Source organism: Ornithodoros turicata, unplaced genomic scaffold, assembly GCF_037126465.1.
Source record: "Ornithodoros turicata isolate Travis unplaced genomic scaffold, ASM3712646v1 Chromosome31, whole genome shotgun sequence".
NCBI classification, from domain to species: domain Eukaryota; kingdom Metazoa; phylum Arthropoda; class Arachnida; order Ixodida; family Argasidae; genus Ornithodoros; species Ornithodoros turicata.
The window spans coordinates 1,271,390-1,293,408 of record NW_026999355.1 but is presented as its reverse complement, the minus strand read 5'-3'; the positions used below and the strand labels follow the sequence as shown (position 1 = coordinate 1,293,408).

The window sequence follows — 22,019 nt, the reverse complement described above, 5'->3', positions numbered from 1 at the left end:
GGGTATTGCGCGGGGTTTAGGTGATTCATGTCACATAGCAGCGACTTGCCGCATTGACCAGTGACTTTTTGCGTTCAAGGATAAATAGTATGTTAATTGTATTTCAAATACCATTTGAAGTATTTTACTCTATCTTAATTACTTCGATTTTCGTGTACTTATACTCTATCTTAATTACAATCTAACGTTAGTATTTATTGTATTCACTATATATATCGCTCCATATTTGGGCTGAAGCATACACTGGGTCGTGAACCACTGTAATAAAACAAGCGCACTCCCGAAAACATCACGCAACTGACACACAGAAAGTACAAGTCGTACCTTCTCTTCAACACCTATTTGTATCGTGCATTACGCCACGATTACGCCAATTTATGTCCTACTGATTGCAGCCGAGGTCGCAGTAACAGGCCATGCGTGAGGAATATCGATGCACGACGCTGACGCCGGATAGAGCAGGCAAAGTCATTCACCATGATAAGACACGCGCCGTTCTGGCCCGTCGCCAAGGCAGGTTGAAACCATGACCTACTACTATACTAGAGACCTGGACAGCCGCAATGCTCCCAGCACCGGGGTAGTAGTTCTGGCAATCGCCGCTTGGCTATGGGATTTGGCGCTAGCTCGCACTATTCGTTACCACGTGGCTTGTCGAAACCGCGGCGATGTATGGTAGGCTGTGTTGACAACGACGAAGCAGTATAAGAGATAATAGCGCGTGCTTAGGAACAGCCTGTGTACCCTTCGTAGCAGACTAAAGGCGGTGGCGAGGGTGATTCCTCTCCCCAATAATGCTATGTGGCGCTTGCAGCGGTCACTAACGTAACTAACCCGTGACCTGTCTCTCCCATAGGGGATCGCCAGCTGTCCAGGTCTCTAGTATAGTAGTAGGTCGTGGTTGAAACAACAACCTCACGCAGTGCACATAGCCACGTAGCCGTTTGCCTTCCCTCTCGCTCTCGCACCTCCCATCTCGATGTATCCCCTCTCCCGGAGCGGAAGCCCACTGGGGGCAGCACAATGCAGCCTATGCTAGCAGACGACAAATGTCCACACATTTGTCCCATTCATCTTGAATAATACGAATGTTAACGTTGCAACTTAGCTTGTACTGTCAGCAGGGGACACAGATGCATGTCCTGACATATTTTTCAGGCGTTTATTTTGTCGCTGAAAGGTCTGAGGAAGTAATTTCTGCTGCTCCCATAGGACTCCATGTATTCGCATTCACAGAAACAAAAAATCGTCTAAATTCGCCTATTTGCTGTATTCAGATAAAAATATGTCAGGACGTGCAGAATTTGCCCATGTATTACCAGCTCGGCGTACTGCTCCATTACTGCAGTAGTTTTCGAGATGAACTTCCCAAAGCAATGCCCATAGAGAATACATTGGGTTGATTCCGCCTTTTAAGTAGGAAGTGCTCGAGTTCGATTTTCCAATCTCTTCCTTCAGTGTTGGCTGCTCGGGCAGTCTTGTTTATGGTACGCATGAGTCTCTCCACTTCCCCATTTGCCTCCGGCCACAAGGGAGTAATTAAGTGGTGGTGGATCCCCAAGTCTGCCATGAAGTATTTGAATTTGTATCCTGAGAAGGGGGGTCCGTTATCTGTTTTCACCTTGACAGGCATACCGAAAAGGGTAAAAATGTCTCGTAGAGCTTTGGTTACTCTGTCAGTGTCCAAAGACTTTAGAGTCCGTATTACAGGAAATCTTGAGTATTCATCGACGAGCACTAACAGGTACTGTCCATCGGGAAATGGTCCTGCAAAATCTAACGCAAGATTTTGCCACGGTCCTTCAGGCAGTTTAGTCATTATTATAGGTGTACGTATGTTTTCTTGCACGACGGCTTGGCAGGGTATGCAGGTCTTCACAGCCATTTTCTACTGCTCTATCGATTCCTTTAAACCACACCTTCTCACGGAGAAGCTGCTTTGTTTTGCGAATCCCCATGTGTCCTCGATGGGCTAGTTGAATTACTTTTTTCTGCAGGGATTCAGGGATGACCAGTCGATTTCCTCTGAGTATAGCTCCTTTCGCTGTCACTGAGAGTTCATTTGCGATGGCCTTGAATGGACTTATTTCTTGTGTCCATGAGCTGTTACTGCAAGGTTTGGTCTGTAATACTTCTGACAGTTTGCTCAGGATTGCATCGTTCTTTGTTGCTTCTTCTATCAGTTCCAGAGTTAGAGCTTTTGGACATGCTTGCTGGGCTATGTGGTTGACATACTCCTCCACTGCAGTTTCTTTCAGTTCCTTGTCTTCCACCACGTTTCGTGATAAGAAGTCAGCAGGGTTGCTTGACCCTACAATGTGTCGCACTTGGAATGTGTATTGTTGTAGCTTCAGCAGCATTCTTTCCATTCTAGCTGATACCATGCACCTTGAGTTTTGAAGGATACTCACAAGTGGTTTATGGTCTGTCTGTACTGAGAACGGAGCACCATACAGATACAGATGAAAGTGTGTGATGGCTGACAGGATGGCTAGAAGCTCTCTCTCTATTTGTGAATATCTTTGTTCGACTGGAGAGAGTGGTCTACTGTGGTAGGCAATCACCCGAGATTTGTTTTTTCTTGTTACTTGACTCAAAATAGCTCCCACTCCTTTCGGTCCTGCATCCACAGTGAGCTCTGTCTTGTGTGAGGGGTCAAAGTAGGCTAGCTTTCGTTCTTCGGACATCAGCTTTTTAGCTTAATTGAAAGCATCGCTGTGTCTTGCTGTCCACACAAATTCCACCCCTTTTTTGGTGAGTTGTCGCAGTGGCTCCACTACTTGTGCTAACCTTGGGAGGAATCGGGCACAGTATGTTACCATTCCCAAGAAGCTTCGGATCTCACGCACATCCTTTGGCTGAGAAAGTCTGCATATTGATTTCACCTTTTCTGGATCTGGTTTTATGCCTTCTGATGTAAAGAGCAGTAAAAAGAATTTCAGGGAGGTCCTTCTGAACACACATTTCTTGGCATTTAGCACTAGTCCTGCTTTTGACAGTCGCTGGAGCACTAGATGGAGTCGTTGATTATGTTCCTCTATTGTCTTTCCTGACACAATAATATCGTCACTTGCGTTTATAACTCCCTCTACACCATTGATGACTTGTCGGATCACTTCTTGGAAAACCTCAGCGGCAGAGGATATGCCAAAATTTAACCGCTTGTAACGGTATATTCCACAGTGGGCAGAAAATGTGGTTATGTGTCGGGAATCCTCTGCTAGTTCCAGCTGATGATACCCATCCCTCAAGTCAAGTTTGGAGAACATCTTTGCTCCGCTCACGGTGCAGATGATGTCATCTATTGTGGGCATTACGTGTCGTTCACGTTTGATGGCCTTGTTTGGTTCACGCATGTCCAAGCACAGTCTTATCTCCTCCTTCCCTGGCTTAGGCACAATTACTAGGGGGGACATCCAAGGTGTTGGCCCAGACACTCTCTCGATGATGTCACCGTCTTCTAGTTCTTTCAGTTTCTCCTCCACAGCTTTTCTTATGTGAAGCGGTATCCTTCTGTGTGGTTGGGCAACTGGTGTAACCGAGGGGTCTACATGCAGATGAACTTGCAGACCTTTGAGCTTTCCCATCCCTTGAAATAGTTGAGGGAATTCTTCTTGTGGGTCTAGTGTCTGCTCTGCATTTATGTTGAGGGTTATTTTTATGATACCTAAAGCATCTGCAGTCTCGTAACCAATGATGTTTTCAGCCACTTTGTTCACCACTGCCACTTCTGCCGGCTGTCTCTTGTCTCCAACGTGAATCTCTGTTTTGAATTTTCCTATGATGGGCAACTTGGCGTGGCTCCCATAGGCAAAGTACTGTGTGCTGGTTGGAGTAAGTTCCAGGTCGCTTTTTAACTGGATCTTTTGGAAGGTCTCGGCGTCCACAAGGTTCACCGACGAGCCAGTGTCAATGAGTGCTTGCGTGCTCACAGGTCCAATGTTGACTCTGACCTTTGGTAAGGTTTTGTTCGCTGTCCTTACATTGTATATCGAGTTGTCATCGGAGCTGTCTTCTTGTTCTTTTGACGTTATTGTTTTCACGGATGGCTTCCCCTTTCCAGTGTTGTTTCGGCAGTGTTTCGCGAAGTGATGTAATTTCTGACAGTTTGTACATGTTACTTCCCACGCTGGACAAGACGTTTTTCCATCCTTGTGGGGCCATGTGCCTCCGCATCCCCAACATTTTTTTCCACTTTTGTTGCCACTGGGTTGTTTCTTTTTGAGTTTGTAGTGCTTTCCTTTCACCGCGTTTACTTTTTGTGTGTTTTCTGGAGTTCCTTCCATCTTGTCGGCTTGCAGTTCTGCTTGCTCGTGTGCTTGCCCAAGTTCTTTTAATTTTTCTAGGGTGATACTGGGGTCTCTTAGCGCTTGTCTTCTCAACTTAGTGGACGTGATGCCTTCTATCATTTGCGCCAGCAACGCTTGGTCCTCGTTCGCGAACTCACAGGTTGATGCTAGCTTCTTGAGTCGAACGAAGTACTCAGAGATAGTTTCTCCTTGCTGTTGTACCGCTTGCCGAAAGACATGTTGCTCGAAGACTATGTTCTTCTTAGGCTTGAAGTGATCTGTGAGGAGTTTCTTTGTCTTCTCAAAGTCGTCTTCGGCGGTGCCACCAAGCGCCTCGTAAATGTCGAAAAATTGCTCTCCCGCGAAGTGCAGTAGCATTGCTTTTTGCTGTTTCTTGTCTTTGACGTTCGACGCCACAATGAAGTTTTCTAGGCGATTCAACCATTTTTCTCCCATCTTTGGGCAATGGATGAGGGCTCACCATGTGGGTCGAATACAGCGATGGGAGTGACAAATGGCTGCATTGTGCTGTCTTCTCTTGCCCTGGGTGTGAAATCCTCGTCGCCAGTTGTGGTGACTTCTTTGGACATTACCTTCTGTTTATTTAGTAACTCAATAAAGCATTACAATTACGCGGATTACATGGATTTTCTTCGTAGCACGTTTCTGTAGCATGGCCGCCTCCGCCATGTTCTTTTTCTCCTCTCCCTCTTTTTTAGACGCCCTGTTGCCAGACCGCCTCTTTCAGTTGCGCCGATTACAGTACTTCACTACAGTCGCGTAGCGAGGTTGCGCGCAGGGCAGGATAAACGTAACCCCCCGCGCCTCCCTCGCTGCTGTCAGACGCTCTGTAAACAAAGAAAACAAAACGGTTATTTGCACTGCCGAGGCCGTAAATTCTAATTCTCTCCATTGCCGCATTATACTGTCCAAGCATCCTGCCAGGACATGCCGTTCACGCCTTCTCTGGCGAGGGCGACCAGGCCGGCTGCCTCCCCCCTCCCCCCCTCCCGAATGGCTACGGCTCTGCCCACGCTGCACAAAGTGGTTCTATGGGGGGATAAAATTGTTACTCGCGAGAGTAGGCAATTAATCGGCGAATGGGTCTTGCGATCTCCGTAAACAGAAACTCCGTGTGGCGTGGTGCCGAGCGCGTGACATTATTGGCTTTAAACACTTGAAGTCATGATTCCAGCTCGTGCGGCAGGGGAATTACTCTTTCGATTAGGAATAACAGTGGAAAGAGTACGGTATAACAGTCCGCTTTGCCATATTTTTTGCGCGGGTAGGTCGAAACCCTTCGAATATGCTTGTGGACCGGGCTGCCTCCAATAAATAGTCTCTCGTATTTTCTCCTTGAAACATTCAGTTACCTTGACAGTGGTACAAAAAGAACGTGGTTCATACGTTGTGCCGTTCGTGATCTACGAGCAAAAGGAACCGCAATTTACGCTCTCCCACTTTTTCTCCAGAGACGCTGCAGTGGGGAAAGGCCTCGGATTGGTCCCCTCAAACGACCTCCCGCGATAGTTGGGCAGCATTGTTCGAGGACACCAGTGAGAGCCCGCTACGCAATTTTCGACGTTCTTGAGAAAGAGGCAGAGATTAAATAGCGCTTTCTTTCATTCATGAATCACGAACGACGCAAGGGATGAACCACACTGCTTTTGCTTTACTGTCAAGGTAACGACATCTTTCATTTCACGAAGATAACTTTTTGCACTTTAGCGCCCCTTTGGTTTGGTTTGGTTTTAAGGGAAAAAAAATAACTAGAGATTTTGGCTTCACTTGCCCCTGCTTGCATTGCAGTCGAATATTGTCTTAGACGTAAGAACGACGACACACCTGCAGGAAATACGCAACTTTAGCGCAGTAATGCCTCTCACATCACTATATATACTGAGACAAGTCAGGATGCCCCTTCACTCAATCGCCGCAGACGATTTCAAAGGCAGACTTTTAATCTGGCTACTATGTGTTACCCATGCGGTTCGTCATAGCTACGGTCACAGCTGATTGGTCGACTCCTATTTTGGGAAACCTACGTGATGTCGACTAGCGCTCAGGCCTCATTTACTCAAGGTGGCGTCAGACTAATTGACCTTTCCGTAGCGTTCGCAAGAGCTCTTTTTCTCAGCATGCGTTCTGGAATTGATCCAGAGAATGCCATCCAGGCGACTGAGGTCCGCGTCACAGCGAGACAAATGCATGGGGTTTGGGGCGCGACGTTAGCCGTCTCCTCCAAAACACCTGAAACGCATGTGCATGCGCTTCGGAACGATTTCTGAGCGGCAAATGATATCCCGTGTCCACTTCTGAGTAGCAAGATCGGGTCGCGCCTCCCTGCGTTTCTGTTTTTACCTTTCCAGGACGTTTCTGTAAGTCCAACTGCGATGTGATTCAATGCCTTCCTGGTTTCCTAACATCCTAGATCCACGGTCACGTACAACAGCACCCAGATCTACAGGTCCACGAAGCGCGCATCGGGCCTGAAACTAGTGATGGAGATGTTCATCACTACCATCCTCATAGGACTGGACGACGAGCAGTCTACGTACGTAGCCAACCCCAAGAGTACGGGGGCGGCGACTAACACCAAGTACCCACTTGTCCTGTCAAGTGGATTTCACCTGACCAACTTCATCATGGTAAGCAGGAGTCGAAGGACAAGTGTGTATCTTGTGTTCAAGGCGCTATTATGAACGTAACAAAATATGGGTTAGACAACGCCGAAAACACGCAGGACCAAGTGTGTACCCCGTCTGACATGTCGCTTACTTTGTCGCCTTTCGCAGTGGTGTTATCAATGAACGTTCTAAGCATATACGAATACAGAAACATGAAAACATTTCTAAACGTAAACATGAAAGTCGCCAACTGTACAGACGTGTGAGCCTTCCTCTTCCCCCACCCCTTTCATCGCTCCCCCAAGCAACGTGCCGCCAATCCAGGCAGGCAGACCGGTCGAAATCCCCCCCCCCTCCTCTGTACCGAGCGTTTTCAGTCTGCCGGGGGTGGGAGGGTGGGGAGTGGAGCTCGTGAGCCCCATCAGTAGAACTTCCAAGATCTCCATTTTAAGCACAAATCTACGGCAACATCTGCGGGATCATCTCTTGCATTTGCCCTCCCTTATGCATATTTTTTTCATGATGTCCATGTTATCTGGAGCGTGCAAAAACCGTTGATGGTGATTACACAACATCGCTGAGTTTGATACCATGTTCAGCTACTCCATGTGTAACTGAAGATGCAATTGTATTTCGCCTTCCCCTCCCCCCCCCTCCTGCATTCAGCGCCCATGGTACAGACCCCGACAAATGTTTACGGAACACTCGAGCTGTTCACTTTGTCCTCAGCGCAACACCCTAGCGGCGGGCGGAAGCAGGCTTGCTCACTCGAGTTCAGAGGGCTGCAGCGCTAGACGCGATACACATAGCGGCTGTAATCAATGAAGTGATGATGTAATATCGACGCTACCGCTGTGTGTCGCTAACAGCGCACTCGTCCTCACCTCTGCAGAGCCGTATATTAAAAGGGAGTCTGGCCATTAATGGGTCATGCCTATACCTGAAGCTCCACCCACTTTTTCAGCTTTCCGACCAATGAAGTCTTGAAATATGGGGCGCTATCAATCAGCTTATCCTCACTATTTGCCCCCCTATCCAACATGGGCAGCGCCATTTTGGGTGGCAAGTGGATTGGATGGGATTGAAATGGATACCTCTCGCAATCTGCAAAACTAGTGGATTGTTGGTGCAAATTTGATAAGCGCCACCTAGGGAGCGTAAGGTACGTCGGGAATTGTCGTCTGCTTCCGTCGTCGTACCGCTGCCGGCAGAACCACCTGCTGGAACACATTCTGTTGTCGGTATGATTTTTAAACAAATCTACATGAATAGTTGGAATATAAGAGGCAAGAATGTTTATATCCATGAAATCCAGCTGTTAAAAATAAGGTTGTACAGCACAGCGCCGTTTTTGTTATGATTTCGTTGTGATCGCCGCGATCGCCGTGTTCACTAGGTCTAACACCGGCGACAAAACGTATTTTATTTTCAGTTAGATATTGATGGATGAGCATAAGTTGAAACTGATTTCTGAGAAATTTATATTAGGATGTACATTTGCAGCGTAAAATAAGGTTAGTCTGTGAAAATTTTTTGTCACAAAATCCCCGCTTCACTGTGTTTGTTTTCGTCGCCATTTTCGGTGGCAGTATGGTGTCATGGCGACCCCCTTGGTAAAAAGCAAACCAATCAGAGGAGCGAAACTGTGATTGACAGGTCGAGCCTCTTTTTGTGACTCCTCCCAATGGCCAGACTCCCTTTTAATATACGGCTCTGTACCTCTGAACGGTTGAACAAGCCCGCTCGCCGCTGTAGGGCGTACCTGTACATCGCCTTGACACCCATGAAAATCCTTCAATCTGAAAATCATCCGTATTTCGGGGCCTTGGAAGCCCTTCTATTATGTAAAATTCTGCTTTTTCTTAAATTCACGTATGCTGTTGACCTGCAATACCCAAGAGTCCTTTCAACACGTCACACACCTTTAAATATCGTGTCAATGATGAAGTCAGCGCCCAGTAGGTCAGTGTATAGGTATACCAGCGGCTCTTGTGCTGAGGGTCTTCTTTTAACATTTCCTAAGTAGTACAAGACGGCCCATTTAAAAGTGTACCATTCAATCGGCCTTCGCTAAAAACAGTATAGTGAGAATTGACAGCACCAAGAACGCGACAGAGGTTAAATAAACTAGCTAAATAGATAGCAATAGGACCATCCGCACGTCTTCCCGATGAAAAATCTCTGATTGGACTGCACAACATGGGGAACAGGATCCATAATGATTTAAGCGCCCTATACCAAGGTATATATAGACAGGTAGCGAAACTCTCGTAGGGCCCTGCATCTTCAGATGACGCCATGCTAGAGACTGTCAGCGCCATCCATCCGTTGCGCGGCTACTGCTTTTGTAAATAAATGACGCCAGATATGACGTCCGCAGCATGAATAATAAGCAGTGCATAATTAACCATGGCGCGTTTGCATTCGCGTACTTCGTTTGCGCTGTATTCCCTTTCCCTTTCCTGAGCGAACCATACTAATCACCCAGGGCAGCAATACCAGACCAGAACAGAAAACAATAAATCATATCAGGTTTGATGCCACACATATCAGCTCGAAAGTTATCACAGGTTTTGACGAAGGGTACGTGATAACCACAACTAAACAGGAAGTTTCACTTAAGGTTCATCCCTCACCTAGACCTAAACGAACAGGCAGTGATTAGCCGTTTGTATTTCTTCAATGAGTGGTCATCATGGGTCCGTTGCAAAAAAAACATGGCATCGTTGGTGCACAGCTGATTCCCTAACACTCACGCTATCATGGCCGGTCTTGCCATGACAAAACCTTTGTTTCGCGGGTCCAGCTGCACGGAATGCATATCACTCATCTCTTCACACGTGTTAACCTTGGTCTACAGCTTCGAGATGTGAACGTCGCTTCCTGTTTAATCCAAGGAGTGTACGAACTTCGCATTACAACAATACACGGGCACACGGCACGGATACAAGAATGCACGGACAAACGAGCCATATGAACGAGCCTACTGCTACACATGCGCAGTGGAGCAGGATATGGAAACGTACTCAGGTGGTAGATGATTTCCTATATGTGTACTAGTGGGGCAACAGATAGCTTTTTCTATACTTAAATTATGAATAAACAACTAGTATATGCGAGACCCATGCGCGCGTCGTAAATATTTTTTGTGTACGACTGTACCTGTGCTATCAACACCCAGGGATCGCTCGAGTCACGGAGATGACAGTGTTGCCGGGACATATTTTATTTTTTTCCCGCCTTCGCTACCTGACTAAATCCACATTGGCCCTACCTCAAAAGAAAAAGGGAACAACGACTGGACCATAACGAGTACAACAGTTTTGGCCAGTCATATTCAAACTGAAAACCAACTGAAAACTGACGGAATAACTGAAAACAGACCCAAGCCGTAGCAAAAGTTCCCAGAAGATAAATACCGTTGACCGCATCTTTTTCGGACAAGCAGATTCTTACAGTAGTTAATAACACGTTAGGTGAAATCCTGTATATATCCTGTTCCTGAAAAATAAAGTTTACATGGCATGTAAAGTTAAAATAATATATCGCATGAACGTTGTTGCAAGTCACTCCTATTACTCACAAGTTCCTTACAAGGCCCGATTATTATATGCACAAGGTGCTCACTAGCGAGTTCGCTGTAGAATGCTGTAGTCAGGGTACCAGGAGGTGCCCGTTGCACAGCCTGTGCGTGACAGAAGAAATTTACGAAGAGAACGGGCTGGCCGTGAGCATGATACCCAGTACGTTATGCAGGTGGGTTTCAGCAGTCACTGCACCTCTTCAGTTTCCGCCTCGCCCCACGTGGTACGACATTATCGGTCCCTCTCCCAATAACGGGGTAGCATTACGACGTTGAGGCACACATGGATCCAGTGGCATATCTAGAGCTACCTGCGCCCATGGCAACATGGTTAACATGATGTCCTTGGCGATGCGTTTTCGTGTGGTCCGCACTAGGTTTCACACTACAACCTCTCTAATGGCGGGTGCTTTAGATCATTTATGAATATGCCAGGTTGAGTACCCGACCTGGCACATTCACACCCGACCACATAATGGCGCCCCTATTCACCTGGCGCCCATGGCACCTGTCCACACCTGCCACACCCTAGATACGCCACTGCATGGATCCTTGTGTGGATCCATGCCGGCCAAGGAATACCCCCTTACTGCTCCCTTGTGGTGTCTTGAAACCGTACCCTATCCCTTGCCCAGAGGCAAACTGACATACGGTCGCGTTCGTTTATTAAACTCGTTCGACCCGCGAGTCGCAGTCGTGACGCATGAGAGCCACGTATGTCATCCGCTCCAGCGACCCACATCGAGAGGAGAGTCGGTGGGAGTCGACTCTCGAGGACTCCCAGTGTTGAATACCCGAATTTTAGAACGGGAGTCATTGCCATAGGGATGACGTCACGAGAGCCGCGCTGAGGCGTTTTCGTCCACCCTCAAGAGTCGACTCTACAGAACTACGAGCCAGAACTACTACAGCTACAGCGCGGGAATAACTTTGTCAAGTGCTTATGCAGCGGCAGCTAGTGTTGATCCAGTGCGCATGTTTTGAAAGTGAAATGTCTTTGACACGTGTCGTGAAATGCGAGACAAATAATTGGGATTCTGTTTGTCTGTACGCAGCAAACGGGCAGCCGACCAGCAAAGGAGTGAACGACGGCACACGAGGGGGTGAAGCACAGTCAGCGGCCGTGATCTGCAGTCCTCGTATATTCTGTACCGTCTGGGCATGTGCCACAACTCCCAAGAGGTCACTTACATTTTTTTTCCTTGTCAGTTTCTTTATCTCTCTCTCTCTCTCTCTCTCTGTTTTGTTAACAACCCTTGTCTGCACGCTTGTCGCAAAGGTGACGGGTAAGATGAGAGAAAATAATGTTGATAAAGAAATATAATAGAGGGTGACCTCTTGGTACGTCTGACACGTGTATGTGTGTTTTGTGTGTTCATTAAAATAAAACGGCATCGTAAAAGCAACCACGATGTGACACGTTTTTTGTCTCTCCCACTTGAATAATTGAAAACAGCTAGAACTGCATGCTCATAAAAGTTGAGTGGCCACCTATAAGACCAGGATTATCACGATCCTTATTGGAAACGTGTGACGAAGACATACTTCTCACAAATGCCGCTCCAGGAGCCATGCACTTTCCTTTCCCTTTCTAGAATTTTAGTGTACTTCTACCAGGAACGATTAAAAACTTAAGAATTGTTGATTTTATTTATAATCGAAACCCAAGGGTCATAAGACATTCGATGTGTACAGACTGCTAGACAGCACAAAATATGTCGTGCCTTAGGTGAAGGATGCACATGAGCATTCCAACGCGGAGCACTATACACGTGACATAATCCGTGTATTCATACGAGCGGCATTACCCAGAATATTCCAGCGGAAGATGTGCAAAACGTCATAGCTTTCTGTTGTCACGTGAGTGCGACGTCATGCTCTTTCGAGCTCATTCGGCCACGGGGAATATCCTCCGGGTCAGCCACAAGATATTCCTAGGCAGACGACAGGGCCAATTCTCTACGGCACTCAATATATGCTGGCGCCGTGTGAATGCTCCACGTAATATTCCGGCGGAACTTCTGCCCTTTGATGCTTTTTTGCATTTTTTTAAAACTAGAATATTCCGTGGAGGCGGGAAGTACACTCCTATTCAGTCTATGGAGGTAGACATGAACAGTGGTTGCGCACCCAGGAGATCTCAGCGCAGCTCATGCAAGATACACCGACACAACATTTCTTCCAGAGGAACATCTTTTTCGAGGTATGTATTGTCATCAAGCACGAGAGCTACCTATGGAGGTAGGCTCACTTATGGAGGAAGGTAGGAAGGTAGGCTCACTCACAGGAACACTAAAAGCGTGCTGTTCTGAAAGGCAGGGTAACAACGCTCCAAAGGGAGATTGCTGTTTGTACGGACCATACCATGCGATACCATGCGATCCATGATATACGGTAGAGTCGCGACAGGGGACAGTACAAGTCTAGCAAACTGGCTAGAACAGAATGTGCCACTCACCCTGATCATGCGGAAGATACGAGTGGAGCACAGCCAGCGGCGGGAGCACTAGACTGGACAGAGCACTTCGTATTCCCTCGTGATGAGCGCCCGTAGTCCAGCACGAACAGCCTGAAACAGACCTAACCCACGGCAGTCGGGGCCATCGAAGGCCAACCAGCACCGGCGTATCCAAATTTGGAAATTTATTTCTGCAATCAGACATGCCAAATGTTTCCGATTCTTTGCTGCAACTTTCCATTAACCTTACGGTAGCCCATTCGACCCACGGAAGCTCAAAGACAACCACCACTCTGCTCCGCAGAAGCAGCGGAATCTAACGCTGAAGGAAGCAGTGCTCCGTATCGACTCCGAGATGCCACAAGACGGGAGTGATCCGTGCGACAGATATGGAAGTGTAAACGCTCACGGAGCGGCAGGACACCATGAGCCAGCTTCCACTGGAGACTCGCACGACGAGCGTCCGACCAGCCAGCCATGATACGACGGCAAGCACTCCCAGAAAGCCCACCCACGACACCAGGCAGGGAGGGAACCAGCAGCGCCTCCATGAGTGCGGCGTAGAAATCTCTGGCGCCCCAGGGAGAGACGTCTGACGTCTGGAGAGATGTCCGGGGACATCTCGCGTACGTGTCTGACGGCAGCTACGCAAGCTGCGAAAAGTGGGGCAGGAACTTCTGCTCTCGGACGGCTGTCAGTGGTATCGGTGATCCACCGGTCTGCATGACCGACGAAATAATGCACCAAAGCGCACACCGGATGATCAGGACGGTGAAAAGTCTCAAAGTGAGCACGGATCTAAAGTACTAGACATCGCTCCGTGATAGCCAGCACGTGTAACCCGCCCCGACCACGCGTGAGACTTTTAGGAAAAAATATTCCCGGGAACAATACCGCAAAGAATGCTACTCCGACGACCGTTTTATAGGCCGCGCAATTCAATTTCAATCACATTTATTTATTTCTGAGGTGCCCGTGAACAGCCGGAAAGGCCTGCATAACAGTGCAAACTTGATCACTAAAAAACATGAAACCAGAAAAAAGATGCTAGGAAAAGAAAAAGGAAAGAAGGCGGACAATAATATTCAATATACGCAGCACACACAGTAGTTTGAGCCATACAAAAATAAGTAGCAACAAAAGCAAACAATAGTAATCGTGAAATAAGTCGGTCCTGAGTAACCTCCGTAAGGGTGATCAGAAACATTCGATTACGAGCAAAGATATCGACGAGATGTTGACGACTAAAGTTCTTGAAATCGACCAGAATTCTTATTAAAAAACTAAGTTTGCAATGCGTATCGTCATAAAAGGTGGGGTAACATGTGAGGGACCTAGGCCGTACATGAGATGAAATGGACAACAGAAGCTCAGAACAATCAATCCGCGAATACCTGAAGTAGAAGCTGGAATTACACGAAATATATGCAGGCACTACGATCATGGGGAAGCGTCTTCCCGACCTAGTCTTGTGCCTTACCCTGGATCAGCACTATGTTGATGTTCCCTCCTTTTCTTTTCTTTTACAGTAGCACGCAGGACTTCCGTGCTGGTGGAAGATTGAACCAGGGCCCCCGAAAATAAATACAGCAAGAAGCTGTTGAGACTTCTACTATTTTCAATAAATGGGGTCCTCACCCATTTGGCTTCATGTGCTTATTCCGGCTGCCGACAGGCACACACGGCTCTCCGCCAAGAGTCAGATAAGAGGGGCGCTGAGCTCAGGGGAGAGGAGGAAACGCGTCAGTGTTGTCTTTTCAAAGCTTTGAATACGGCTGCTTTCAGCGGAACCAAAGGAAAAATGATACGTGAACCATGGTAGTAAGTCCTTCCATATACTTTGTATAATTCCAGTTCAACTTCAGGTAAGTACCAATTGATGAAACTGGTAATTATCACTCAGCGCATGTCCGTCGAGAGCACGTTGTTCTTCACTGCTCACATTCCAGACATTCCGGAGATACACCTAGCGTGTTTAAATCAGCTATACTCTCGACCCCTCAGTACAACAAGATTGCTTGGCCCATGGTCAATGCCCAGCTCATCAGGGAGCCACTCAAAATCGCCTGCCTACTTTTCAGGACCCTGAAACATCATTAAAACAAAATAAACTGATATCCGTGTACTGCCAGCAAACTGTAGCGGGCCGTGGACAACGACGAAGATGGCCACGCGCCTGGAGCACCTGCCTCAGTTCCACCGGCGCGGCCATGGAGATAGGCCACCGTCATCGCCTCTCCGTGGCATACCATCATCGCCGGTCGGGACTCATGTAGAGGAACACCACCTCCTCTACATTTGGTGACCCGAACAACGAACACCATGTTCGGATACAATTCGGCTCGTTACTATCCCAAATTCCTGACGACGCCTGCGACGAGCACTACCACAGCGCTATACATGGACCCACCGCCAGCAAACCTCGCCGTTAACGTACCCGGCGCCTTTCCACCTGCGGCCTCACCGTCCAGCACGGCACGCCCACCTCTGCAGCCGTGCAGCATTTCACCGTCCGGCTCACGACGACAGCATCACGACTGCCCTTCTCCTGTCGACTGACGCGCCGACGCTCACGTACCGTCACCCTCCACGGTACCGATTTGGACGACCATGCAACGCTCCGACCGGTCACTGGTCCTACGATCCTCTAACCGACCATCGCTTGACGGATCCCGGGGACCGCCCTGTGCTGTGCACGGACCCCGGCACACTCACTACCCGCCACTTCCCTTCCGCCTCTCGACGCTCATTCGCAGCCGGCCGCGACAACACAGCAAAGTGCTCGCCTGCCGGTTTCGGCAGTCGCGGCCGCCGACGCCACGGCCCGCATTCTCCGGCGTCTCGGCAGTTTTCACGGCAGTCCTCACGGGTACGCAGCATCACTTCCTGGGACCCTATGAGCTCACGCTCCCGTGCCGTTTCCGGCACCCCAGGCCACGACTCTGACGCCCAACTATTCGCCCTTCATCTGCCTCGCTCATCGAGAGCTTCACGCAACGGGTATTGTGCCGTCCCACGAATTCGTCCAGTAGTGCACGTCATCCACGGCCGCTCTCGCTCTCTCCCTCCGGTATAGACGCGATTCTTCCATCTTTCTTATCGGCGCTCCGCGTCTGAGGGGGGAGCCCTGTAGCGGGCCCTGGACAACGACGAAGATGGCCACGCGCCTGGAGCACCTGCCTCAGTTCCACCGGCGCGGCCATGGAGATAGGCCACCGTCATCGCCTCTCCGTGGCATACCATCATCGCCGGTCGGGACTCATGTAGAGGAACACCACATCCTCTACAAAACTATCATACAAATTGTACAGTGACGCATAATTTTGGAATGATCATGTCCGCAACACAATGTCAGTGTTCTAGCGGTGAAATGCAATACCACGGGTCACCTAAAAACGAAGAGGAGGAGTCAGTCCATTGTAGATTCCTTGAGGCTACAGCATCACAGCCTCGTAATAGCTGCCGCAAATGGAATCTCCGTCAGATGATGCCTTGCTGGACCGCACGACGCCCACAAGACTTCCCATAACCCAGCTTCGCTGATATTACATCCCATCATGTCCCACCCAGTCGTTCTTACGGGATTCTCGGAAGACGTTGACTGGCGCCCATTTGAATTTGTCCGTGCAGTGCCTGGTGTATACGCTTCTGCGATCTATGCGGGGTTTTGGCAAAAACCCTGCATCTCATTGAATGCGCTCACGGATTCTGTGATCATTGCTTCAACCAGCTGATTGTAGCCGAATGCAAGTGTCCGTTGACGGATATGGTTTCAGAGCCAGATACCTGCAAACCTTCGAGTTCAGCGAGAGCGAGCTGTTGCAGTTCGAAATGCACTGCTGGAACTACACCGACGGTTGTGATTTTGAATGTGATTATCTCTCAATGATATCTCATTTTCTCTACGACTGCGCTCGGCATTCAGTTGGCTGTCCTCGTTGCAAGCGCAGAGTTCCTCGCAATGAAATGTTTGAGCACAACACCAGGGACTGCAAGGATTCGCGTGCTCAACAAGAAATTTGCACTCCTCACGCAAAGGACTTCACAGCAGACGGCATTGTTCGAGTAAGCCAAGATACACAGCGTAGCGTAATATCCCTCTGCAACGATCAACAGGCCTTGGAAAATAAAGTCAACGCTTTATCCTCAAGTATCAGATGCTTAGGGAAAAAGCTGCTGCAGGCGAAAGGAGTCGTGGAAAATGCTGTCAATGCAGGCATCGCGGGACCAAGGCGAACGTCATGCCCTTCAGGTTCATGTCTCGCGGGACAAGAGAAAAGTGACCGAAAAATTGCTACGTCGCGTTGGAGTATCAAATGCTACGGCAACGAAAAGAACAAGGAGGAAGTGAAGGGAACATCGGGTGGTGTGTCTGAACGAGCCACGAAAAAGAACATAAAGGCGAAGGAGTAGCCAGCGACAACTTGTCTGAAAAATATGGTGCTGTCAGCTCGGGGGAGATATCAACTAGCGTCCCCTATTTAGTGACTCTGATAACATTTGGACAGATAATGATGTACTCTTTGGACACCCCTTGGACCCTTTACGATTCTTCGTGTCCCTGTACACCCCTTATTCGTTATGCCAGTTTCGTTTCTCTCCACACTTTCATACGCTGCTCCTGGCCAGTTACTTCCCTTCCCATTTAAATTGCAGCAGACCCAATATCGGGTTTGGGAACTGGTGAGCCGTTGCATTTTCTCCATGTCGGGGGGACATCCAGCTCAAGACTTGGAACATGTGCTGTGACATTGTCGTTTCCTTCGTGTTCATTACTTCACATAGAATCCTACGTCGGAAATTAATCGGAGTCACGTCCGCACAAGTTTTCTCCAGTATTTCGCGCGATGATTTTGGATTTTTGGAAACGAACTAGTTTTAAGTTGTTGTCAGTATGCATCAAGCAATAGTAGCAACACATCATGCAACTCTTTTCTCGTATAATATACGTTGCACCGCAAACTGCAACTCAGCCTCTTTCATACCGTGTGCATTACGTAAAATGTTATCATTCAAAGAGCTATAGTCTGTTGTATTGTTGTGAACCTAACGAAAGACTGCACCACTTAAAGTGCCAGTACGAGCTCAAGAAATATTTGTCTTATTTCGTATCACAAATCAAAATCTCTAAAAGAACCATCACGTAAAATACAAATGCCGTCCAGTGCACATTCATGAATTTTCGAAAGAACGCCGCAAAGCTCCATAGATTCGGATTCTCTGACAGCAGGTGGCTTCATTGTGAGTTGGCGTCTTTCACCTGGCAAGAATGAGGGCCATTTCGCTGTTCATTCGGCGTCGGAACCATGACCTACTAGATTATACCGACCATCTCAACCGGCAACCCCTATGAGGAGTCCGTCGGCACGATCCGCTAGGAGCGCTACACATCGGCCCGCAAGATCTACACCATGATTGGACAATGGAAATTTGAATTTTGTACGCGCAGAAGCGGACGTACGACGGTGCGACTACCGTAACAGACGACAGCAAAAGCTTCTATGAAAATGCGTAGAATGATGATGATAATCAACTTTAGAAAGAAGCGTCCCTCGTGGGACATCCACCGCTTGTACAAAAATACTAAGGTAAGCTGAAGTACAAAGTATTGTAGAAATTGAGGAAGCAATAACCGTGCAGATGAGTGGCGCCACCGCTAGCCTCTAAATGCTGCGCTGGGAATGAGTGCCCATGACATGGTCGCTATAATCTAGTTGGTCGTGGTCGGAACACAGAGCTCTGTAGTTGGATGTCTGTCGGCGGCTGTGGTGGGGAGATGGAAGTCGACCTTTGCGGGGCAGGTTGCCAGATACATTGCAGATTGCGCAGCCTATGACATCATACCTCTCTAAACCAGAAATTAATTTTACAGCGGCATGGCCAAGCGCGTAAATGCATACGCTCGTTGGTGGTAGCGAAGGTCGTTCTGAAGACCGGGAGGTGGTTCGAATCCTATACCACCGGCAGTGCTGTCTGAGGGTTTCCCCTGGTTTTCCGGCAGATTTTCCAGAGGGATGTCGGCACAGTCCCTCGGAAGTCGGCCCATGACGCATACTAACCCTCCTGTCCCCCACTCCTTCCCGTTGTCCTCCCTTCATCTGCCGACGTCTGTACGCCGCTCACAGTCGCATTTGCGTCGCGGCTCTAACATGCAATAAAAAATGTGATAAATTTTACATTTGTGCTTTATACAGGCCATTTCCTTTATCATTCACAGATTGTTAATAAAAACGCTACGAGCGCAGCTAGATGTCGTTTTTGCGGTTGAGTTATATACAGGTTGTTTCTTTTTAACTGCGACAAATTTTCATAAAAGAGCGAGTTGTCTTCGGACGCTTTTACTTTTGTCGTTGGAATACTCGACTGGGCTGCTACTAGGAAACCATATTTTTCTCAATTAGGAGACTAATTAACAGAAATATTTTAATCACCTTTTTGGTTATTGACTTTAGAAGCAAATTGCAACTGTGATATTAAAACGTGATCTCCACATGATCCGCTCGAACGGTAATCGCAGCGCATGCTAGAGGCCTAACTATTTCAGCTCTGCCGTCTGCTGTAAACCGCGAGTGATCGGCAAAAGAGCGACAGTGACGTCGATATCGCCGCCCTCACTTAAAGGCACTATGAAATGATTTTTTCCCCATCGTTTTCAGCATAAAGAAAACATTTTTCTGAGTCTAGAACCAAAATTTTACCTTCGTCATGTGCGAGGAGTATTCTCGGGAGCGAATTTGGACGGAGCGGCGAAGGGAGTACAGCTGGCGGAGCGCCGAGCTGCCCCGTGGAGAGACAACGAGCAACTTGACTTGTGTAATGGAACCTCGGCCGCCAGGAGCATGCGCCGTACGATCACGCGTATGCGTTCATCGGGTCCGGAAATCTCCATGACGCGAGCTCCCGCGCGATGGTTGCAGTCCATCGCAGTGTCATCCTGTGGTTTTCGCCGACGTGCCGAGACGATGTTGGATGGTTGGTTGCCTTAATTCACATCAATATTCGCGTGGCATCCAATACCATATGCTTCCCAGCATAGGCGTTCCGAGAGGGGGCCAAGAAGGGGTCGTGGCCCCCCTGGAACTCCGAGGTCACTTGTGAAAATAGTGCGCTCTTTAGTCATAGGTCGTAATGATTATTCTCAGATGTCATGATAGGAACCTCTGAACACCCACATAGTGCGCAACGTCCGCCTCCAGAAAATGATGTGGTAGAGGGTTACACTTTTGCCCCCCCCCCCCCCCGGAAGCGCTTTCACTACGCATCACAAAACCCCCTGTGTCCCTCACACCGTCCTGCTATCCTCTCTCCATCCGTTCACGTCTGTACGGTTGCTTCGAGGCGGTAACACGGAATTAAAAGAAATCGCGCATTAGGGAGCTTTAGCACATCGAATGCATTCCACAGGAACAAAACAAATACATATGAACGGTAATGAAGAAATTAGTTTGAAACATGTCGAAAACTCTGCTCAGTGTTAATCACCGTTCTACAAAAATACCACAAACGTTTTACGAAGAAATTTGCAGATCGTCATGGCAAGTGTTGCGATGTTTAGCGGCAGTGTGAAAATTCTCGGCAGCGTCGGCAAAAGTGGCTAACACCTGCCGCTGAAAGTCGCAACACCTTCCGTGGTCGTACGTAATACGTACGTGGTCGTGGTCGTACGTGGGGCGTAATATGCGTCGCCCGTTGCGTCCGATATTTTTTTTTATTCCGTGTTAGCGCCGCGATGCAACTGTGGCTACAAGCGTACAGATGTGGACAGATGGAGAGAGGTACAGCAGGAAGGAGTGGGGAGAGGGGGTCAGTATGCGTCCTGTGCCGACTACAGGGCGAACTGTGCCACTATTCGTCTGGAAAGTTTTCAGGAAACCCAGGGAAAGCATCAGACAGCGTAGCCAACGGTAGGATTCCAACCCACCACCTTCCAGTCTTCAGCACGGCCTTGGCTATCATCAACGGGCGGGACGCCTTAACCCGCCTTAACCCACTGGGCCATGCCTCTGGTGTAAGCGTTTGCCCAGGTAGGGTCCAAGTCAAGGGCATTCAACGGACATATTAGTTCTTTTTGCAGTAGTGCAGTGTAGCAGTCCTGACGGAATCCATGAGGGTTAAACTCGATTCCGCTTGGTTATCCCCCCCCCCTCCCCCCGAACTGACCTGCGACCAATTCGGGTTAAACCCGATTTTGTTCCCGAATGCCAGTCACTATGAAACCCTCAAGTGACGTCTCCACTGAAAACGAACAAGGGTCGCCACGTGTAACACATGTAAGAATGGGTCACTTACGTTCCCAGCAATACACCCATGTGTGTCAACACTGCCTATGCTTTCGGGGACTACCGCTGGAAGGTCACGATCCCGCAAAAAAAATAAAAACAACAACAACAAAAAACACCAAAGAGAAATTAGGAAAGGACTTAATCGACAAGAGGAGAAAGAAAAACAACGGATAACAGCCGAAGGCACAATTTTCGCCCGATTTCTCCCCGAATTACAGATTTTAAAATAGCGCCCGATTTTTACCCCCCGAATCGGAGAAAGGCATTTAGCCCGAAAAACTCACTCGCTAGTTATCCGCTGTTGAACAGTTATACGAAAACCGGTAACCGGGATATTAGAGAGTTTTATTACATCGTACGCAAAGGCGATAGCGTACGTAACAGATAGCGTTGGTGGTTCTGTGCACTGCGGGAAGCCCTCTTTCTCTTATGGACATGCGCAGAACCATCAACGCTATCCCTTACGTACGCAAAGGTGATAGCGTACGATGTACTAAAACTCACTATTTCTTATGGTTCGGTTTACGGTTTCGGTTAAACACCGTGTGCATTTTCGGTTAGTACATCGTACGCTACCACCTTTGCGTACGTAATGAATAGCGTTGATGGTTCTGGCGCACGCCCATAAGAGAAAGAGTGCTTCGCGCAGTGCGCAGAACCACCAACGCGATCTGTTACGTACGTTATCGTCTTTGCGTACGATATATTAAAACTCTCTAATCTTGTATTGCTGACGGATTAGATGACCCGATAATCTGCTTTTGTACTTCGACAGAAAGG

General features: G+C 48.4%; 1 protein-coding gene and 1 long non-coding RNA gene across 2 annotated transcripts; both read right to left on the bottom strand.

Moving 5' to 3' along the window:
- Positions 1-2,699: 2,699 nt before the first annotated feature.
- Positions 2,700-4,745, bottom strand: LOC135373763 (uncharacterized protein K02A2.6-like). Its single transcript, XM_064606851.1, has one exon. The coding sequence runs from the start codon at positions 4,743-4,745 to the stop codon at positions 2,700-2,702; it is 2,046 nt and encodes a 681-aa protein (XP_064462921.1).
- A 4,150-nt stretch (positions 4,746-8,895) lies between these two features.
- On the bottom strand, positions 8,896-14,628 carry LOC135373757 (uncharacterized). The gene is made up of 3 exons (XR_010416576.1): positions 14,596-14,628; positions 14,438-14,506; positions 8,896-8,934 (listed from the first exon to the last, which is right to left on the bottom strand). It is a non-coding gene; the product is annotated as an uncharacterized LOC135373757 (long non-coding RNA).
- Positions 14,629-22,019: the final 7,391 nt, after the last annotated feature.